We start from the raw sequence: 17,219 nt of genomic DNA, 5'->3' as shown, positions 1-17,219 counted from the left end.
TCGATGTCACTGACACTGTTGAATTGAGCTACTCACCATGTTGTACTGACAGACTTCGGATGTGTGGTCATTAATAAATAGTTGATTGACGTTCAAATGATCTGTTGGTGTGTGGTTAGAAGGTAATGACAAAGGGTTTTGTTGTATTGCAGCTGAGTAATTGCTCATCATCATCATCATCATCATCAGCAGCATCAGCATCAGCATCAGCGTCGTCAGCAGCTTCTCCGGGATCGGGTCGCGGCGGCAGCAGCTTCAGCAGGTCACCCCAAACAATTGCTCAGCACCATTTCTCGAAAATGAAACAGGGGGTAAGTTTCCCTCAGGATGTCCAGTGGACAGTGAAGTCTGTTTTCCATCATTAGAAAGATCACTGGCGTCGATAGAACCAAAGGTAGTTGCGGTAAACGCCCAGCAGGTGTCGCCCCGTGAGGACCTCCTCACCAATAGGCTTTGTGACACAAATTTTCCAATGTGGCTATAAAAATAGTAATGTGGCTATATTGAAAGCTAGACAGAAAATGTCTGTAGCTGCTATCCATGCACACTTACCTGATGCGATTTTGAATTTCAGTAAACATCAAACCCTAACTTATTCATATCCTTAACACTGAATCTAACCACTGTATATGCTTATTCTCATAACTGTTGTCCAGAACATTTTACTGTAGTTTTACTGTACAGCATAGACATCTTGAACAAATCAGTCCTGAGATGTAGCTACCCCTGTGTCAGAAAGAGGTGACATATTGGGTGGCACCATGAAAACAACCTCATCATTATCCTCCTCATCCTCTGAGTCATCTCCTGCACCTTACAAAAGATTTTGTGATCACTCTCAGTTTAAAAGTATATGCCCAATTAACATGCTCAGCAACTAAACTGTAGCTGGAATCCAACAAACTCCAACCACTAATCACAAGAAGAATCTGATTTGTTTTACATGGATATGTATTGTCTTTCTATACTTACTCCTTGTCCTCAAGGGTGCAGATGTACAATGTGGTCCTTGATAAGCTTTTCCAACGGCCTCTTTGTACTTCTCGATTGTAAAGGGTGTCTCAGTCCCAGGGATATGTGTTGTCTGCGAGCCATCGGGACAGAGCAAGACACATTTTCCATCTTTCATGTCTTGGTTGAAATCTTTTAGTTTTCTCCAGGCAGGTGACAACTGTTGCTCTGATGACCACTGAGGTTCAACATGAAGAGGCAGAGTTTTCCCTCCTATGGGCTTAAAGCCATGCTTGGTCTTGATCGCAACAGAAATCTAGATGAGAAATCCGAGGGCAGAAGGCAGAAGATAAGACTTTTGTGTGAGACAATGTAGCAAACATCAATATTAACGTACCTTGACTGTTTTCATGGATTCCTTCTAGTTGTCTGTGTCTCGTGAACTGATGCACAGCCGACTTTGCTGGGATGGAACATGCATCAGTCCCTAAGAGAGAGAGACTGATAAAATTAGTTCCCAGCCAAAAACATGATCCCACATTACAATGTACAGTAAATCATAACCCACACAGGCAGTTCAGTAAGATAATGTAAGCTTTGGGCACAATTGGAGTTGACCCACGGTCTCCATACTGTAGAAGCCGCCTCGTTTATAAAGCCGATATCTCGCCCACAGGAACGGCAGAGTTTGGGCGAGTTCTCCGATCCGACGCCACAGAAAGGACGATACATTTGGATCTGAAGAAGACGTTTAGATACCGTGTGACATTGTCTTCTGCTGTCCGTTCGTTCTTTATAGAAAGAGTCGCTAGACATTTTAAAATATTATTCATGTTGTCAAACTGCATCTTTGGAATTTGTTTTCGTCCTTGAACGTTACTTGGTGACAGTTCTGAGTAACTATAGCAGCTGACATAGCTTGTTTCACACTATATACAGTCTATGTTTTCACAATGAATTAACCTTGTGTACTTATCTCATCAGGTTATTTGAATTGACAGGCTAACTACAGGTAAAAGACTGACGCTAGTTTAACAGCAGATATCGGCAATATGCTAATATCGGAATCATGCGATCACAACGTTAAAATAAATCAAAAACAATTATTTTTGATCTCCTTTTCCAACAGCACTGATGGAAAGAGAACCTTAATGGTACCGTGACTCAAGAACAAGAACAGTTCAAAGCTCCACGACACAACGATGAATCAGCCGACCACATTCCACGTGGAAGGACGAGAACCGGCTCCACGGAGGGTCTAGGCCTCTTGTGGACCCTTGTTTTGTTTCATCAACCCAGTTGGAAGCAAACAAGACGCTCCGGAAAGAACCAGATCAACGACCTCATGGGGAAGAAAGTGAAACACTGAACAACGTTGGAGCCAGATATGTCTTTTCAGCAGTCGATGGAGAACAAATCAGCGCTCAGAGGAGACACTCATCATCAGGTGGATGGGAACCAGACGCCAAAGTGAAATGACATTTCAAGGGACTAATTACCAGTTTGTATAGTTATAAGTTTCCTCTGTTGTCTGAACGTTGTTTGAACGTTGAACTTGGTTCAGAAGAGAAAAACTGTGCGAGAGCAGCTCTGTGAGGGGCGACGTCTCCAAGGACAACAGATGATTATCTCCTTAATGAGGCGGAGGTGACGACTAATTGGTGAACTCTTGGAAGGATTCATGGGATTCCTTGTTAGTTTTTCAAAAAAGGAAGAAACATGTTGAGGTTCTGGTTGTTCCTTTATGAAGGATACAGAACCTCAGGTGGAGGTGGATGGTGTGTTTGTGTGTACGTGTGTGTACGTGTGTGTACGTGTGTGTGTGTGTACGTGTGTGTGTGTGTGTGTGTGTACGTGTGTGTGTGTGTGTACGTGTGTGTACGTGTGTGTGTGTACGTGTGTGTGTGTGTGTGTGTACGTGTGTGTACGTGTGTGTGTGTACATGTGTGTACGTGTGTGTGTGTGTGTGTACGTGTGTGTGTGTGTACGTGTGTGTGTGTGTGTGTGTGTGTGTGTGTGTGTGTGTGTGTGTGTGTACGAATAAAAGATAACAGACTTAAAAACACTTTTTGGTGCAGTTCCAGAGGAGGCGTAGATATAGATAGATAGATATCTCATTTCATAAAGGAAATAAATGTGCAGGGGAGAAATCGAATCAACCTGACGCACAGGGGGGGAATATCACTATAACTACATTTACATTACATTTATTTTGCCCCCCTCACCAGCGTGCTGCGTTGTGGCAGATCGCCCCCTGGACAGAGTCTGTCAGCCCATCAGGACACAGAACGTATGAAGCAACAACACCATGACAACACACTGCGAGGTCACGTACTGTACTATACTGTACTGTACTGTACTATACCGGAAGCATGTTGGGCATAACACATAATCCAATTCACTGTTTACTGATGTTATAAATCAAGTAGAAGAGTCATTAGACTCAGAGTCGCCCTCTGGTGGTCGGTACAGAGAACACAGGCTCCAGACACTTGAACATTGGCTTCACTCTCCCGACTCGTTGACTACGTCTGTTTTCATATTTACAGTCTACGATCAGATCGTGTTTTAAAAGACAGGACCGGAAAGTATTACTGAACTGGATTCTGTTGCATCATCAGAAGATTCAATTTACAAACTCAAGGAGGAGATGGATCTTCTTCATTTCTACAATCACCTGATCTTTCCGAGACCACACAACTTCATCGTTGTAAATGTTTCTCGGGACATTACCGAGTCTATGCAATATCTAGAAAAGACCATAGTGGACCTGCAGAGTTCTGCTGAGTCCGCTGGGAATCAGGGGTGTGTTGACGACCTCAGGAAGGGAAAGGCCGTCTTGGCAAACCTACTGGGGTTGAAGGCACACGGGGCTCTGATCCGGTCCCGGTTCCAGACTGTGCACTGATGGACTCACCGACAAAGTTTTTCTTCAGCTTGGAGAAGAAGAATGGACGGAGCAGGATGATCCACGCGCTGCGTTCGGCGGGGGGACAGCAGGTCACCACGGCGACGCAGATCAGGGAGAGAGCCGTGGAGTTCTACTCCGACCTGTTCAGTACAGAGTACACAGAAGATGACGAGGCCTTCAGCGTGTTCTGCAGGGGCCTGCCCACAGTTTCTGGGGACGACAACCGGGAGCTGGAGGGGCCCCTGACTGAAGAGGAGGTTTTCAGGGCACTACAGAGCATGCAGGGGGGTAAAGCCCCTGGCATCGATGGTCTCCCCCCAGAGTTCTATAAGACTTTCTGGGAGGAACTGAAAACAGACATTATGGATGTGTTCACCGAAAGTTTGGGGACTGCTCGCTTCCGCAGAGCTGCAGGAGGGCAGTGTTGACCCTCCTCCCTAAGAAAGGCGACCTGGTGGACATAAATCTATCTCTGCTGTGTTGAGAGAGAGAAAGAGAGAGAGAGAGAGAGAGAGAGAGAAAGAGAGATGGAGAGAGAGAGAGAGAGAGAAAGAGAGATGGAGAGAGAGAGAGAGAGAGAAAGAGAGAGATGGAGAGAGAGAGAGAGAGAGAGGGAGAGAGAGAAAGATTTTGATTTTTAAAAACAATATTTATTAAGATTCACAAGAGAACATCACCTCCTCTACAAATGAAATGAGTAAAAAAAAAAACACACAACAACAAAATAAGAGAAAACCAGAATGAATCAGGTCATAAACACAGAGAGAGAGATGAGTTCTCCTCCTCCACTGAACACAGACGTGGTGAAACACCACTGATTCAAAAACTCTTGCATGTCGTTCATCAGAGAGGAACCTGAAGTCCACTCTCACTCTGACTCTCACCAGAGACACTACATGTGTATAATCAACATCAGTGATGAAGTTTACGATCATAAACTGATTAACAGCAGCTTGTACCACGCACGCCCGCCCCAGCTTTTGACAGAGACTCACCTCGTCACGACCATTCATATCGAACCGGAGTGATGAATACTGAATATGTTGACTGATGGTTTTTCTTCGTCCTGACGCTGCTGAGACAAATAAATAAATATAATAGAATTAACATAAATAAATAAAATGTCTTTTTTTACCCTGGGTGTTTAGAATTAATTCAAATTCATGATATAAATCTTCAACTAAATCAAACAGTTTAATAAGGTTATGTCTTCAGTGTTTCTGTCAACCGATCAGAGATTTGACACGAGGAAACACTCCCACCTAGTGTCCAACAGCAGCAACTACAGGAAAAAAGGAAATTCATAAAAACATTATTTTTTCAGTCTACGCTGTATGATTTTTTAACAAAGCTGAAAAGTGTAGCCGAACAAATATTATTTATCAATCAAGAAAACATTTCTCTGACATTTCTTCATTTGTGATAAAATAAAATACCATAGCGTGTGTTAGCGTAGTGAATTATCCCTTTAATGATTTCAGAGTTATGCAACAGTCTTTAGATTTTCCAACTTGTCCGACTACAAAACTTTACAAATATGTATCTGAGGTCATGTACACTGGAGCAACGGGGAGAATACACAATTATGCAGAGATAAAGATCATTAAATATGATTACATAAAAAAAACTTCTTAAACATTTGTGTGCAGAGAGGAAACATTGTTTTATTGAATTTACATTGTTGTGGGAATTTGCAGTAGAGTCCGACCATTGATATCGTCCCAAATGAGCCTTGCACAGACATATTGGTATCCGCGCTTATGTTTACCGATATGAACATTTTCAGGGGGAAATAAATTGCTTATTTTCTATTTTTAACATCTATATATTTCGTTTCTTTTGTTTTCTTTTTATTTATAGTTACTTATGATAAAACCAAAATATCAAGCCTCAAATATACAGGTTAGATAACGGCATTTTAGTTATCATTGACAGATTCAAATAAAGATATATTTAAATCTTGTTCTCCCTGAAATGTAATAGAGGTTTGATATTTTACAGTTTATCCATTAATTTTAATTTAAAACAAAACACAAATAAAACAAAATTATAGAACTTAAGAAAACACTTTTTTTAAACTCTAAACATAAAGACAGGACTTTCCTGCTACGTTTATTCTGTAAAACAAATGTTTTCATACGATGATTTTATGTACACTGATCCGTCTGTGATATGATCCTCATCAGCTCTGCTTGAATATGTCTTGAAGGTGTGAACAGAGTTATGGTTGAAACTGTAAACGTCTGCATCATGTGAGGAACGTCGAGAGAGAGTGAAGGTAAAGCTCAGAACCTCCACCAGGGGGAGACAATCCACTGCAGGTGGCAGCAATTAAAAAAAAAAAATTCACTGAAATACACAAAATAATAATAATTATCGGTGGACTCATTCATAATTAAGGCGAAACAAATCGAATGTGGACGATCGACAATGACACAACTAACGTCGTTTGTACAGGAAGTCGCCGCTCACACGCCGTCGCCCGAAACTCACGACGCTGCAGTCGACGCGATGCAACTGTTCGATGACAGATATTAGAAATAAAATTAAAAGGTGCATTTCAGCGGACATGTCTCGTTACAGTGTGTGTGTTAAAATATGGAGATTTAAAAAAGGTACAAAACAATCAGCTGCTGCTCTAATAATCATCTTTGGCTCCAAAAAAAATGTAAATAATAAAAAAAATATTTTCTCCATCAGCCACTGTGGTTCGCTGCTCGTGAATAAAACTCTTAAGACACATCAATGTCAATGGAATAAAAACAAAATGGTCCAGTCACTCAACACAACCAGACGTCCACTTACGCAACACATTCTCAGAAAATGTAAAGGTGCGCTTGATTCGAGGCACACTCTTCCTCCGAAGTCCATTACTGTTCAGACGAGCGAAGGAGAAACTGTCCGACCCACAATGCCTCCACAGATTTGACCTGGGATATTAAATGAGCTTTGGAAAAGGAGGTGAGACGATCCCCACCTGGAACCCAGGAGAGACAGACAGGCAGAGGACAGACAGGAAGCCAGAGACGGACGGGGAGCGGCGGGCGTCGGCGTCGTGTCACTGGACGACCTCGAAGTAGTGCAGGATCGCCATGATGTGCTGCGGCATGAAGAGGTAGCCGGTGTACACGGCCATGCCGGCCACAGAGACGAGCAGCGAGTCTGAGGAGGAGTCAAGGAGGAAACAGAAGCACGGACACGAATACAACTGAAACACACAAGTTCATTGGTCCAAGTTCCGTCCTTCCACCAAGTTTACTGGAAATCTGTTCTGGGGTCTTAATCACCTGATTCTTCATTTTGTATTTTTGTTTAAAAAAATTTTATGACCATTTAATGCCGTCATCCCGGGTTAGCTGGAGCTTTTTGTTGACATGTGAACAAGGCAAAGGTGAGAGTGAGTGAGGGGGCGAGGGGGCGAGAGGGTTAGGGATGTCATCACCTGTAAGACTCATTCACACTAACGACCACTCGCCCAGAACTCAATCGCCGCAGATCAACAACCGTCCACAGTGGAACAGAACTTTAGACTGTTTCTAATCCACCACGTGTTGGTTCTTAGTTCGGCTTTTATTCCAGAGTAGAAACACAATCCGGTTTTTGTTGCACGAACGATTTGTCTTCGACTGTCCAAACGTTCGATCGAGGACCGACCGGCACATTGTGTACGAGCAGAATTCACCATCAACTCGAAGAAATGATGTAAAAAAATACATTCACTGTAATATCACAACACGACCGACACGACGTCATTAATCTGTCCAGAAAACTCTGAGCGTTGACAAACCGACTGCGCGCTGCGTTAGCTAAAGCTAAAGTTAGCATGTTAGCTTGTTAGCTTGTGGAGGACCCGTCGGAGGGTCGGTCGCCGAGAGGAAGGATACTGAACACGGTCCGCTCCCAGGGCTCCAGCATGTAGAGCGCCGTCACCAGCAGGTACTGGTAGTAGAACCAGGACAACTGTTTCCAGCAGTCACCCAGCGCCATGTTGGGGCAGACTTCTCCAGCGACTCACTTCCTCTTGGAACTTTACTTTTTGTTACGTTATGTGACGTCTGACGATTGATCACGCGGTGCTCGTTTTCAGCCAATCACAGGTCTGTGTTCGAGCGCAATGCTCTGACGCGGGAACTGGGAGTTCCTACATCCGGGTTTTCAAAATAAAGCGCAGTCATTTAATTGGGAATCAGAAATACTTTTGTTGATCTTCAGGGGAAATGATGTTTGCAATGTGTATTATATTCAGTCTTTTGACTTTGTATATATATATATATATATAAAAAAATATATATATATTTAATATATATATATATAAACATACATATATTGACACTGAGGCAGCACAACTTTTATATATACAACTGTTTATGAAGTGTGATTAAAATCATGGTCGATATCATATCCAATCAGTGTCAGTAAGTGCATAGTGTTTTCAGATAAAGACAAAACCAATGTCTCGAGGGAGCACCGGGAGCAAGTTTTATTTTTCAACTTTGAAATTTCCAGCTGAATACATAAACTTGCTCATAATTATGAAAAAAAATATAGGTGTTTATGTAATGTGTTAAGGTAAAAAAAAAAGAAGGTCAAATTTGGTTTTGGTATCGTTGGTCCTGTATTAGTCAGGTTCAAGAGTTTTAGCAGTGAAAAGCTGCGACGAGCAGATTTCCAGAGTTTACATTTCAGTTTTTGTCAAAATATTTAAAAGGTTTCACAGATAAATAACTCGAAGCCGACGTTCCACTACCTCCCGATTTCCCTTTAAGGTTGATGATTCCCTGAAAGCCTTTGAGCCCATTCATGATCGTCAGACTCGGGGAGAAAGTCGCAGCTGGATTCTCGTTCTCAGTCCGGAGCGCTGGAGAAGCGGTCGACCCGTCCTGTTGGTCCCGTCTCAGCAGTGGCTGGCCAGGATGTTGAAGAAGTGATACACCTCGTCCTTGTCGAACACGGCCACCTCCGTGGAGCACTCGGTGCACTGCACCGGGTGGTACGCCTCGCCCGCGTCCATCCCTGCCGGCGCCGGGTCGGGAGCCTTGTTTTCTGTAGCTTCCGTTTTCTGTCCCCGCCTCCTCTTCCTGCTCTTCTGTTTCGTCTCCTGCTGGGTTTTGTAGCGCAGCACCTCGTCTATCTTCACCGTGCAGTTCATGACGAACATGGCCCGATACTGCGTCCGGTACTTTTCGTGCCTGAAAAGACGCGACCAAGAAATCAGTGTCGTTAAAAATATACCTCCCAAAAAACGGTGAACACATTGTTTTAATTTTTAGTGGTTCTTAAAAACCCTGAGAACCGTAGTTGGTCTCACCTCTGACAGTCCAGACAAAGTGTCGTCATGCAGGCTGGACAGTTCAGCACGGCGTCACTGCTGGGTAAAGCCTGCGCCCGACGAGTCCGCGACTGCGACGCTCCGGCTGGTCGCTTCCTGCCGTTATACCTGGACAGGAAGACGAGAGGCGGGATATGAAAAATCTAGCGTCAATCTTTTCTAGATGACCAACTGTTTGGTAAAAGTCTTGAGGTTCTTACATTCTCCTCTTGGCGTCCACCCAGGCCTGGTCGCGGTCGTCCTCGTCGGGGTCGTACAGCAGCTCGTCATTGGTCGGTATGACGCGCTGTCTCCGCCTCCGGCCCGTTGAGCTGCCTGCAGAGGAAAAAAGACAGAAAAGTAGTATCATAGAGACGACGTCGTCGTTCAGACACTTTCACCTGCCGCTGAAAAGCAGGAAGAGAGGTTCCCGGGGAAACGTTCACGTTGTTCTCTTACTTGGTTTGTTCTCTTCGTCAGAGTCTGAGTCGAAGTAGATGCTATCATACATCCGAGGATTAGGGAGGCCAGGACCGCTGCCGTCACCTCCTCCTCCTCCACTTCCCGGGGGTTGCGCTGGAAAATAAAACACTCAGGAATTCTCTCACAGTAAGGTTCTGTTTCACAGATCTCTTGTGGGGTGAAGATCGGCCTTCACACTCTCATAAAGATAATCCTGACTCGCCATCACCTTCTGAGTGCATATGGTGCACGTGTTGATGACCGCATGTGTCGCAGCACCGTGTTCACCAGCTGCTTCTCTCTAGTTCCCACTGTCACATCCCAAACTTTGGAGAACGCCCCATTTTGTTACGTTAAAGCTACAGAGTATAATATTTAGAAGAACTTTTTCACAGAACTTGAACATATTGTCCATGGCTGTTCACGAATGTATAATGAGTTAAATATAGTTCCATGAGGTGGACCCGACCTCCTCGTGAGTTTCCATGTTTCTACATCGTGTTGAATACGGTTGTTGAACTAAATGGTCCAGAATATGTCGTGTTCATGTAGAATTTTCATACGCTGCCGGAAACTAGAATTGGAATCAGTGGTGCGCCGCCATAACGTGTCCCCTGTCGGTCACTCAATTGATTTCGGTTTGCAACTTTACCACCAGGTGGCGCCAGAAAATTACTTAAAAAATGACACACTGGGGCTTTCAAGAAAGTAGTGTTGTTGTTTTTAAATTCCTGGATCTGTCCGTTTATCCATATCAACTCCAAAATTCAACGGGTTCTTCTTTGGGTCAGACCCCATCCCTAATGGAAATCTGTTCAGTAGTTTTTGTGTATTCCTGGGAACTAAATCAAAAGCTAACGAAAGTATAACCTTGTTCTCTCCCCTCCTCACCAATCAGCTGTGAGGGAAACAAATGCCCCCCCCCCATTCCTCAAAGATCCCAGAACGGACTAAATGCTGCACTCGCGTTACGTTGCAAGTCGTACCCAGGTGAGCGTTACCTGTCGTCGATGGTGCCCAAGTGTCCTCTATGGTCCTGATGGTGGTGCTGAGCTCCGCCTCCATCTCCTTCTCAAACTCATCGCCGCTGGATGACTCACTCTCCCCTGTTAGATACTCTCGGATCAGCTTCTTCTTCTGCTCTGGCGTCCCGTTCAGCAGCACGTCCAGCTCGTCCTCCGAGCTGCGATGCGGCGAGAGAGAGAGGAAACGTTCAGACGACTTAAATTGATTGTCTACCTTCAAACATCATCACAGATCATATACAGACTTAGTTAACACAAACTGATGTTTTTAATTAATTATAAATGTTACATTTTGATAATTTCTTTTAGTTTGCTAATCTTAAACGAGTCAATAACACAGAATAACAATAGTAATCGATCACTAAAGTAATCACCAACTCTTTTGTTAATCGATTAATGGGTTCAAATAGTTTTTATGGGGGAAAAAGGGTGATTTCATGTTTTATTTCAGGAATATTTCTCGGGTTTGCCTAGCACGAGCATCATTTGTCACCATATTATGGATCAAGCAACTAATCGACAGATAAACCGATAATGAAACAAATCGTTACGACGATAACATCGCGATCTCATCCTTCCACAGACACGTCGCCGTCGGCCAAGACATCGGAATCCGATCTTCTTTTATTTCCCTCACGAATATCGCGTTGGCCCCGATAAGTCAATGTCGAGTCGACTCTAGTTCTTCTGCTGTAAAACTCGTGAGACTCATTTGTTTGTCAACTTCAGATGAACTTGACGCTTTGTTGAACTTTAACAAATCACGAAATAAAAACCAAAACGTCTGCGCGACGTGTTGTTGTCTCCGTCTGTCGGAGCTTCACATGACGCGAACACGTTGTATCGACGTCGTGTGAACAAACGGCGCTGAGACAAAGTAAACGTTGGCACCGGAGTCACTTCGCTTCTGTCCCCTGCCGGTTTGTTTACGTTAGCATCCAGCTAGCTAGCCGCAGGTTTAGCCTCGCGGCCGGAGCTGCACGCTTCTTCACAGCCGAACAGTTCCGGGTCTGACCTGCTGGAGGCCCGGTCCTCGTCACTCGGCTCCTCGATCTCGTACGAGTCGAACTCATCCGGTTTCTGCAGCTGGTTCATTTTTAACAGTTTTAAAAAAAGGAAAAACAAACAAATCACGAAAACGCGAGCAGCGCAGAGCGTTAGCCACAACTTCCACTTCCACTTCCGCTTCCGCTCCTCCTTCTTCTTCTTCTTCTTCTTCTTCTTCGTTCTTGGTTTGACCAATAGGAAGAAGTTACGTATTGATATATCGGACTACTGACGACTACTGGTCAGGACTGTGAGCTACAGCTGAGATGCATACCTGTAAAATAAAAAATCAATTCACAAATTTACACAAAATTATACAATAAATTAATGGAAAATATCAATATTTTCCCTTTTGAAAGGAATTTCCTCAAATTTTTGTATTTCAACATAAACATTATATTTATTTACCATTTTTTGCACATTTTATTGGGTGATGTTTTAACTCCACATCCAGCAAATAAAACCAAACCGTCTTCAGCAGGAACCAAACCAAACACAGATAATTCTTTTCTTTACACATTTTATTCTGGTGTTCATCTATTCAATGATATTTTGACGTTTGATCAATTCATTTATTTTTCATTTGATAAATTATGCAAATTTGTAAATACATTTTATTTTTTCGTTTTTCTCTTTTTTTCAAACGATACTGAATATGAATAAATAAAATAAGATAAAATGTTAATCTTTCAAATCTAAGTATATATTTCTTTACCTCGTACAAACAAATTTTCTACCTTTCTACATTGTAAACATCTAGTCCTGCAAACACACACACACACACACACACACACACACACACACACACAGATTTCATTCAACAGCGAAGCTAAATCAACAGCAACGAGAATTAAACTCTGCTGCTTCTGAAAATGTGACGCTGCAAAACTGCTGCTGTCACATCCATGTACCTCTAGGTGGCGCCAACAGACCAGAGATGCTGTGACGGCATGGGGCCGTCCCTCTCCCTCTCTCTCTCTATTCAATTCAAAAAGCTTTATTGGCATAAAAGTTTTAAATGTTAAATTCAAATGTGGGCGGAACACAACAAACAGAACACAACATTAAGATTGATTATATTCATTATATATACAGTATAAACAGTGTGTGTGTGTGTGTGTGCATGTGTGTGTGTGTGAGTTTGTGTGTCGCTCATTCACTGTTTCACTCTCTCTCTCTCTCTGCCCGGCCTCAGAGCAGCTGAAGGTCCGTTTAAAGAACTGGATTCACGCCAGGAGCACAGATACAGATCAATATGTTGTAACTACTTACAGAAATGAAAACTTATTTACCCAGGGGGAAGAAAAAGTCGATCCAGGTGTTTAACAGACTTCTGCCTTGCTCAAGGGAGTCGAGCCTCAGACTTTGCTTCTCATTAGTTATTTGATGATATCAAATCGGGGCGTGTGTGTTTGTGGGGGGGGGGGGGGGGCCTCGATCACTACTGCACAGACAAAAGAGGTCAAAAGGTCAAAATGGCGACGCCCTTGTCTAAGATATTGAATCTTAAATTGGACGGGAGGGAGGTGACATGTCGTCGTCTTCATATAAAGTAACTGACTGTCTTCCTACACATGAGTCATCAAACAGCTGAAAGTGTTTCAACACGAAGAGAAACGAGATTTAGACGTAAAAATACCTGGATGTTGTTTTTATAATGAGCAGGATTCAACCGGGAACATGAATTGTTAAAATCATGGGGCTTTTAAATCTGCCCTCGTCCTGATCAAACACTTTTACAACACACGAGGACGAGCTGCGGTTCCGTGACACAAGGTTTTTCTGATCCGTTTAACACACACGCGTGTTTACAAAGCAGTTAAATACACATGTAGGAAAATACACAGAGTGTTTGTGTCCACACACGTGTGCTCAGGTTCACCGTCCGTGTTCACGTCGTCTTCCTCTGTTTTCATTTGTGATATCTTCCCCTCTAGTTTGTCCTATAATGTGTCTCTTCTGTTGTGGAACTGTGTGTGTGTTTGTCAGTGTGTGTGTGTGTGTGTGTGTGTGTGTGTGTGTGTGTGTGTGTGTGAGATAGTGTGTGTGTGTGTGTGTGTCAGTGTGTGTGTCAGTGTGTGTGTGTGTGTGTGTGTGTGCGTGTGTGTGTGTTTGTGTGTGTGTTTGTGTCTGTGTGTGTGTGTCAGTGTGTGTGTCAGTGTGTGTGTGTGTGTGTGTGTGTGTGTGTGTGTGTGTGTGCCTATGTGTGTGTCAGTGTGCGTGTGTGTGTTGGTGTGTGTGTGTGTGTGTGTGTGTGTGTCAGTGTGTGTGTGTGTGTGCCTATGTGTGTGTCAGTGTGCGTGTGTGTGTTGGTGTGTGTGTGTGTGTGTGTGTGTGTCAGTGTGTGTGTCAGTGTGTGTGTGTGTGTGTGTGCCTATGTGTGTGTCAGTGTGCGTGTGTGTGTTGGTGTGTGTGTGTGTGTGTGTGTGTGTCAGTGTGTGTGTGTGTGTGCCTATGTGTGTGTCAGTGTGCGTGTGTGTGTTGGTGTGTGTGTGTGTGTGTGTGTGTCAGTGTGTGTGTGTGTGTGCCTATGTGTGTGTCAGTGTGCGTGTGTGTGTTGGTGTGTGTGTGTGTGTGTGTGTGTCAGTGTGTGTGTGTGTGTGCCTATGTGTGTGTCAGTGTGCGTGTGTGTGTTGGTGTGTGTGTGTGTGTGTGTGTGTGTGCAGAGCTGCTGGGTGACATTTTTCATTCCAGGTGTGACACCTCCCTCTGACAGCCAGCCTCTCCGACACACACTAAACAACCCCTCTCTGATTTTACCTGCCTCGCACACACACACCCACACACACACACACACACACACACACACACAGTCCACCTCAGCCGCTCGACAAGCTAATTCAGCCAATTACACACAGGTGTGATGCTAATTTCCCGAGCTGGCAGCTCGGCTCCTGGAGGAGGTAAAAATAACGTAATTACACCCATCTGTCTCCCCACCGCCGCCACAACACACACACACACACACACACACACACTCTGTGCAGAACAATAACAACACACACCGTTTGATAATGGAGGAGAAGACAATGGACAGTGTGTGTGTGTGTGTGTGTGTGTGTGTGTGTGTGTGTGTGTAGGAATCCATGCTGTAGCCACAGTTGCGTTTTCTCCTCTTTGTTTGAGGCTTTCAATGGATTCTCGGTGATACGCAGCAATTTCCTGCAAGAAAAGAAGAGCGGGGCTTTTCGCTGCGGCAGGATAATTACGTGAAGTTGTTTTTCAAAAGGCGTTGGAGGTTAAGACAGTGTGTGTGTGTGTGTGTGTGTGTGTGTGTGTGTGTATGACGTTCGTGAGGGGCCATTTTGAAGCCTCGCGTTTCGCATGTTGACCAGCGCCATGTTGGACGTAGAATTGGGGGTGTGGCCTGATTGATAGCTCTTCCACCTGCGGCCAATCACTGTCTGTCAATCACACTATAGCCACGCCCTCAACACATCTGGTGCTTTAAGGTCTATGTTACTGTAAATGAACCATAATGTACAAAATGAACTTCATGTGTTGAATGTGAAGGAGACTTGAAACAACATGAAATGTTTGACTGACACGTTCTCATAGAGTCGCCCTCTGCTGGTCAGGACACAGAACACAGCCTCTAGTTACTACATACAGTCTGTGGTGTCACCTCCTCAGACCACATCTGTCTCCGGATCCAAATACAGTTTGAAAAGGATCTGATCATTGAGACGTCTGCTGTCACGTCGTCTCAGAGGAACTTCCCGTCCTGCCAAGGAAAATAAATTGGTCCTCGCTCACAACCTCCTCGTCGGTCGCTCCCGCCGTCACACGGAGCGAGTGTGATGACTCGCTGCATACAGGTGGTATTATTCCACATTCTCACATGCATGGCGGACCTGTCAGTCAACCTGTCACACGCGACGTGCTCCAGAGAGACACGGAACACTCTGAGGAACGACGGTCCGGAGGAAGAGAAGGAACCGAGAGCCACGACGAAGAAGAAGCAGGAGTGAGGATATGAGACGACGTGAAGCGCTCTGGTTGTCGGGCCACAGCGCGATGAGAGATCGTGGTCATACACTCTTCTTCTTCTTCTTCTTCGTCGTTTTTAACGGCGGTTGGCGACCAGCGTAACGGGAGCGTTAACGGCACCTTGTGCTCCGGAGTGTTCCTGTGTCCTGCGGCGTTGGTAGATATATTATAATGTGGCCACCGTGTTGTCACGTCCCCTGGAATTCTGAAGATGGCGGCAGCGTCGGAACATCTCACATATTTTCTTCGATTTTACACTTTTAAAGCTTTTAAATGCTTTTGAAGCGATTCCTTCAGTTACGTTGTGGTTCAGATTAGCTGTCGTGAACTAACATCAAACGACAGCACTACAATAAAAAAAGTCACTACGTATACAGCTGTTCTTTCACTTTCACGCCACTGTTACACTGGTCGTCAACCGCCATTAAAAACGAAGAAGAAGAAGAAGAAGCGTGTACAACCCACCACGTTGTGATCTCTTAGCCCAAGAACACGGCCTCAACCGTAGGTGAACCAGTGAACGAGCTGCTTCTCAGACCGACCTCCCAGCACAAGATGGCGGCGCCTGGATCTGAGATATAGTTTTAGCTTCATGTTTCTCCAGCGGGAGGAAGTGGAGACGTGTCGTCCATCTTTATACACCGTCTGTGCTTGGACCTCCAGAGGAACCTGCCGCCCGTTGACCTGCGCTGCAAACCACACGGGAGGCGTCCGAGCTTCATTATCTCCCGCCACCTTCCTCGCCCGGCGCCCCCGAGGCCCTCTCGCCACGTGGAGAGTGTCGGGACCTGATTATCAGCCGACGGCGAGCTGTGATCTGCTCCGATCCACTGACTGACGAGACTGAGACACACACACACACACACACACACACACACACACACACACCATGCAGTCAGATTAAATGACTCTGTCCCTTGTTATTTCCTCACACGTTTCAATGTTCCTCTGACTCTGGGGAATGTGTGGATCGTTTCCATCCTTCTCTCCTTCCCTTTCATCCCTCCACCCTTCCCTGCCGTCTTTCTCTCCCTCTCTTTCCTCTTCGGTCTTTCCTCCATCTTCATCCCTTCTCTCCTTCTTTTTCCTGCCGACCCCTTTTTTCATCACGTTCATCCTGAGCTCACCTCGTCTGTTTCCTCCCTCCATCTTTTCTTTCCTTCAGCGTCTCCTCCATCTTCGTTCCTTTTCTCCTCCTTGTTTCTTCTTTTTCTTACTCTTCCTCAAAGGCCTCTCTCCTCTTCACCATTTCCTCTTTCTTTCATTCATCTATCCCTCCATCTCAGTTTTCTTTTCCTCTCTCTGTCTCTCTTTTCCTTCCCATCTCGTCCTTTTGTCTTTTCTTGCATTCTCCTTTTTTTCCTTCTCCAATTCCTTCATGCTTCCCTCCATCCTTCTTCACCTTCACCCTTTCTGTCACCTTCCCCCCCCCCCCCTCTCTCTCTTCTGCCTTCATCCCTTCTTCCTCACAGCCCTCTCCACCCTCCATCGCAGCCTCATTTCATCTCTGATTATGAACTGAAGA

General features: G+C 44.7%; 2 protein-coding genes across 3 annotated transcripts; both read right to left on the bottom strand.

Moving 5' to 3' along the window:
* Nucleotides 1–5,506: 5,506 nt before the first annotated feature.
* On the bottom strand, nucleotides 5,507–7,924 carry sptssa (serine palmitoyltransferase, small subunit A). The gene is made up of 2 exons (XM_035610159.2): nucleotides 7,747–7,924; nucleotides 5,507–7,024 (listed from the first exon to the last, which is right to left on the bottom strand). The coding sequence occupies exons 1-2, from the start codon at nucleotides 7,847–7,849 to the stop codon at nucleotides 6,921–6,923; spliced, it is 207 nt and encodes a 68-aa protein (XP_035466052.1). The 5' UTR covers nucleotides 7,850–7,924; the 3' UTR covers nucleotides 5,507–6,920.
* A 394-nt stretch (nucleotides 7,925–8,318) lies between these two features.
* Nucleotides 8,319–11,867, bottom strand: LOC118286053 (e2f-associated phosphoprotein). Of its 2 annotated transcripts, none has more exons than XM_035610155.2 (6): nucleotides 11,673–11,867; nucleotides 10,634–10,815; nucleotides 9,630–9,746; nucleotides 9,392–9,506; nucleotides 9,171–9,299; nucleotides 8,319–9,051 (listed from the first exon to the last, which is right to left on the bottom strand). In XM_035610155.2, the coding sequence occupies exons 1-6, from the start codon at nucleotides 11,750–11,752 to the stop codon at nucleotides 8,757–8,759; spliced, it is 918 nt and encodes a 305-aa protein (XP_035466048.1). In that variant the 5' UTR covers nucleotides 11,753–11,867; the 3' UTR covers nucleotides 8,319–8,756. The 2 variants fall into 2 exon arrangements, with proteins under 2 accessions (XP_035466048.1, XP_035466049.1); XM_035610156.2 differs by lacking the exon at nucleotides 11,673–11,867 and adding an exon at nucleotides 11,588–11,610.
* Nucleotides 11,868–17,219: the final 5,352 nt, after the last annotated feature.

Source organism: Scophthalmus maximus, chromosome 15, assembly GCF_022379125.1.
Source record: "Scophthalmus maximus strain ysfricsl-2021 chromosome 15, ASM2237912v1, whole genome shotgun sequence".
Classification (NCBI taxonomy): domain Eukaryota; kingdom Metazoa; phylum Chordata; class Actinopteri; order Pleuronectiformes; family Scophthalmidae; genus Scophthalmus; species Scophthalmus maximus.
Note: the sequence above shows the minus strand (reverse complement) of the source record. Positions and strands in the feature narration are given on the sequence as shown.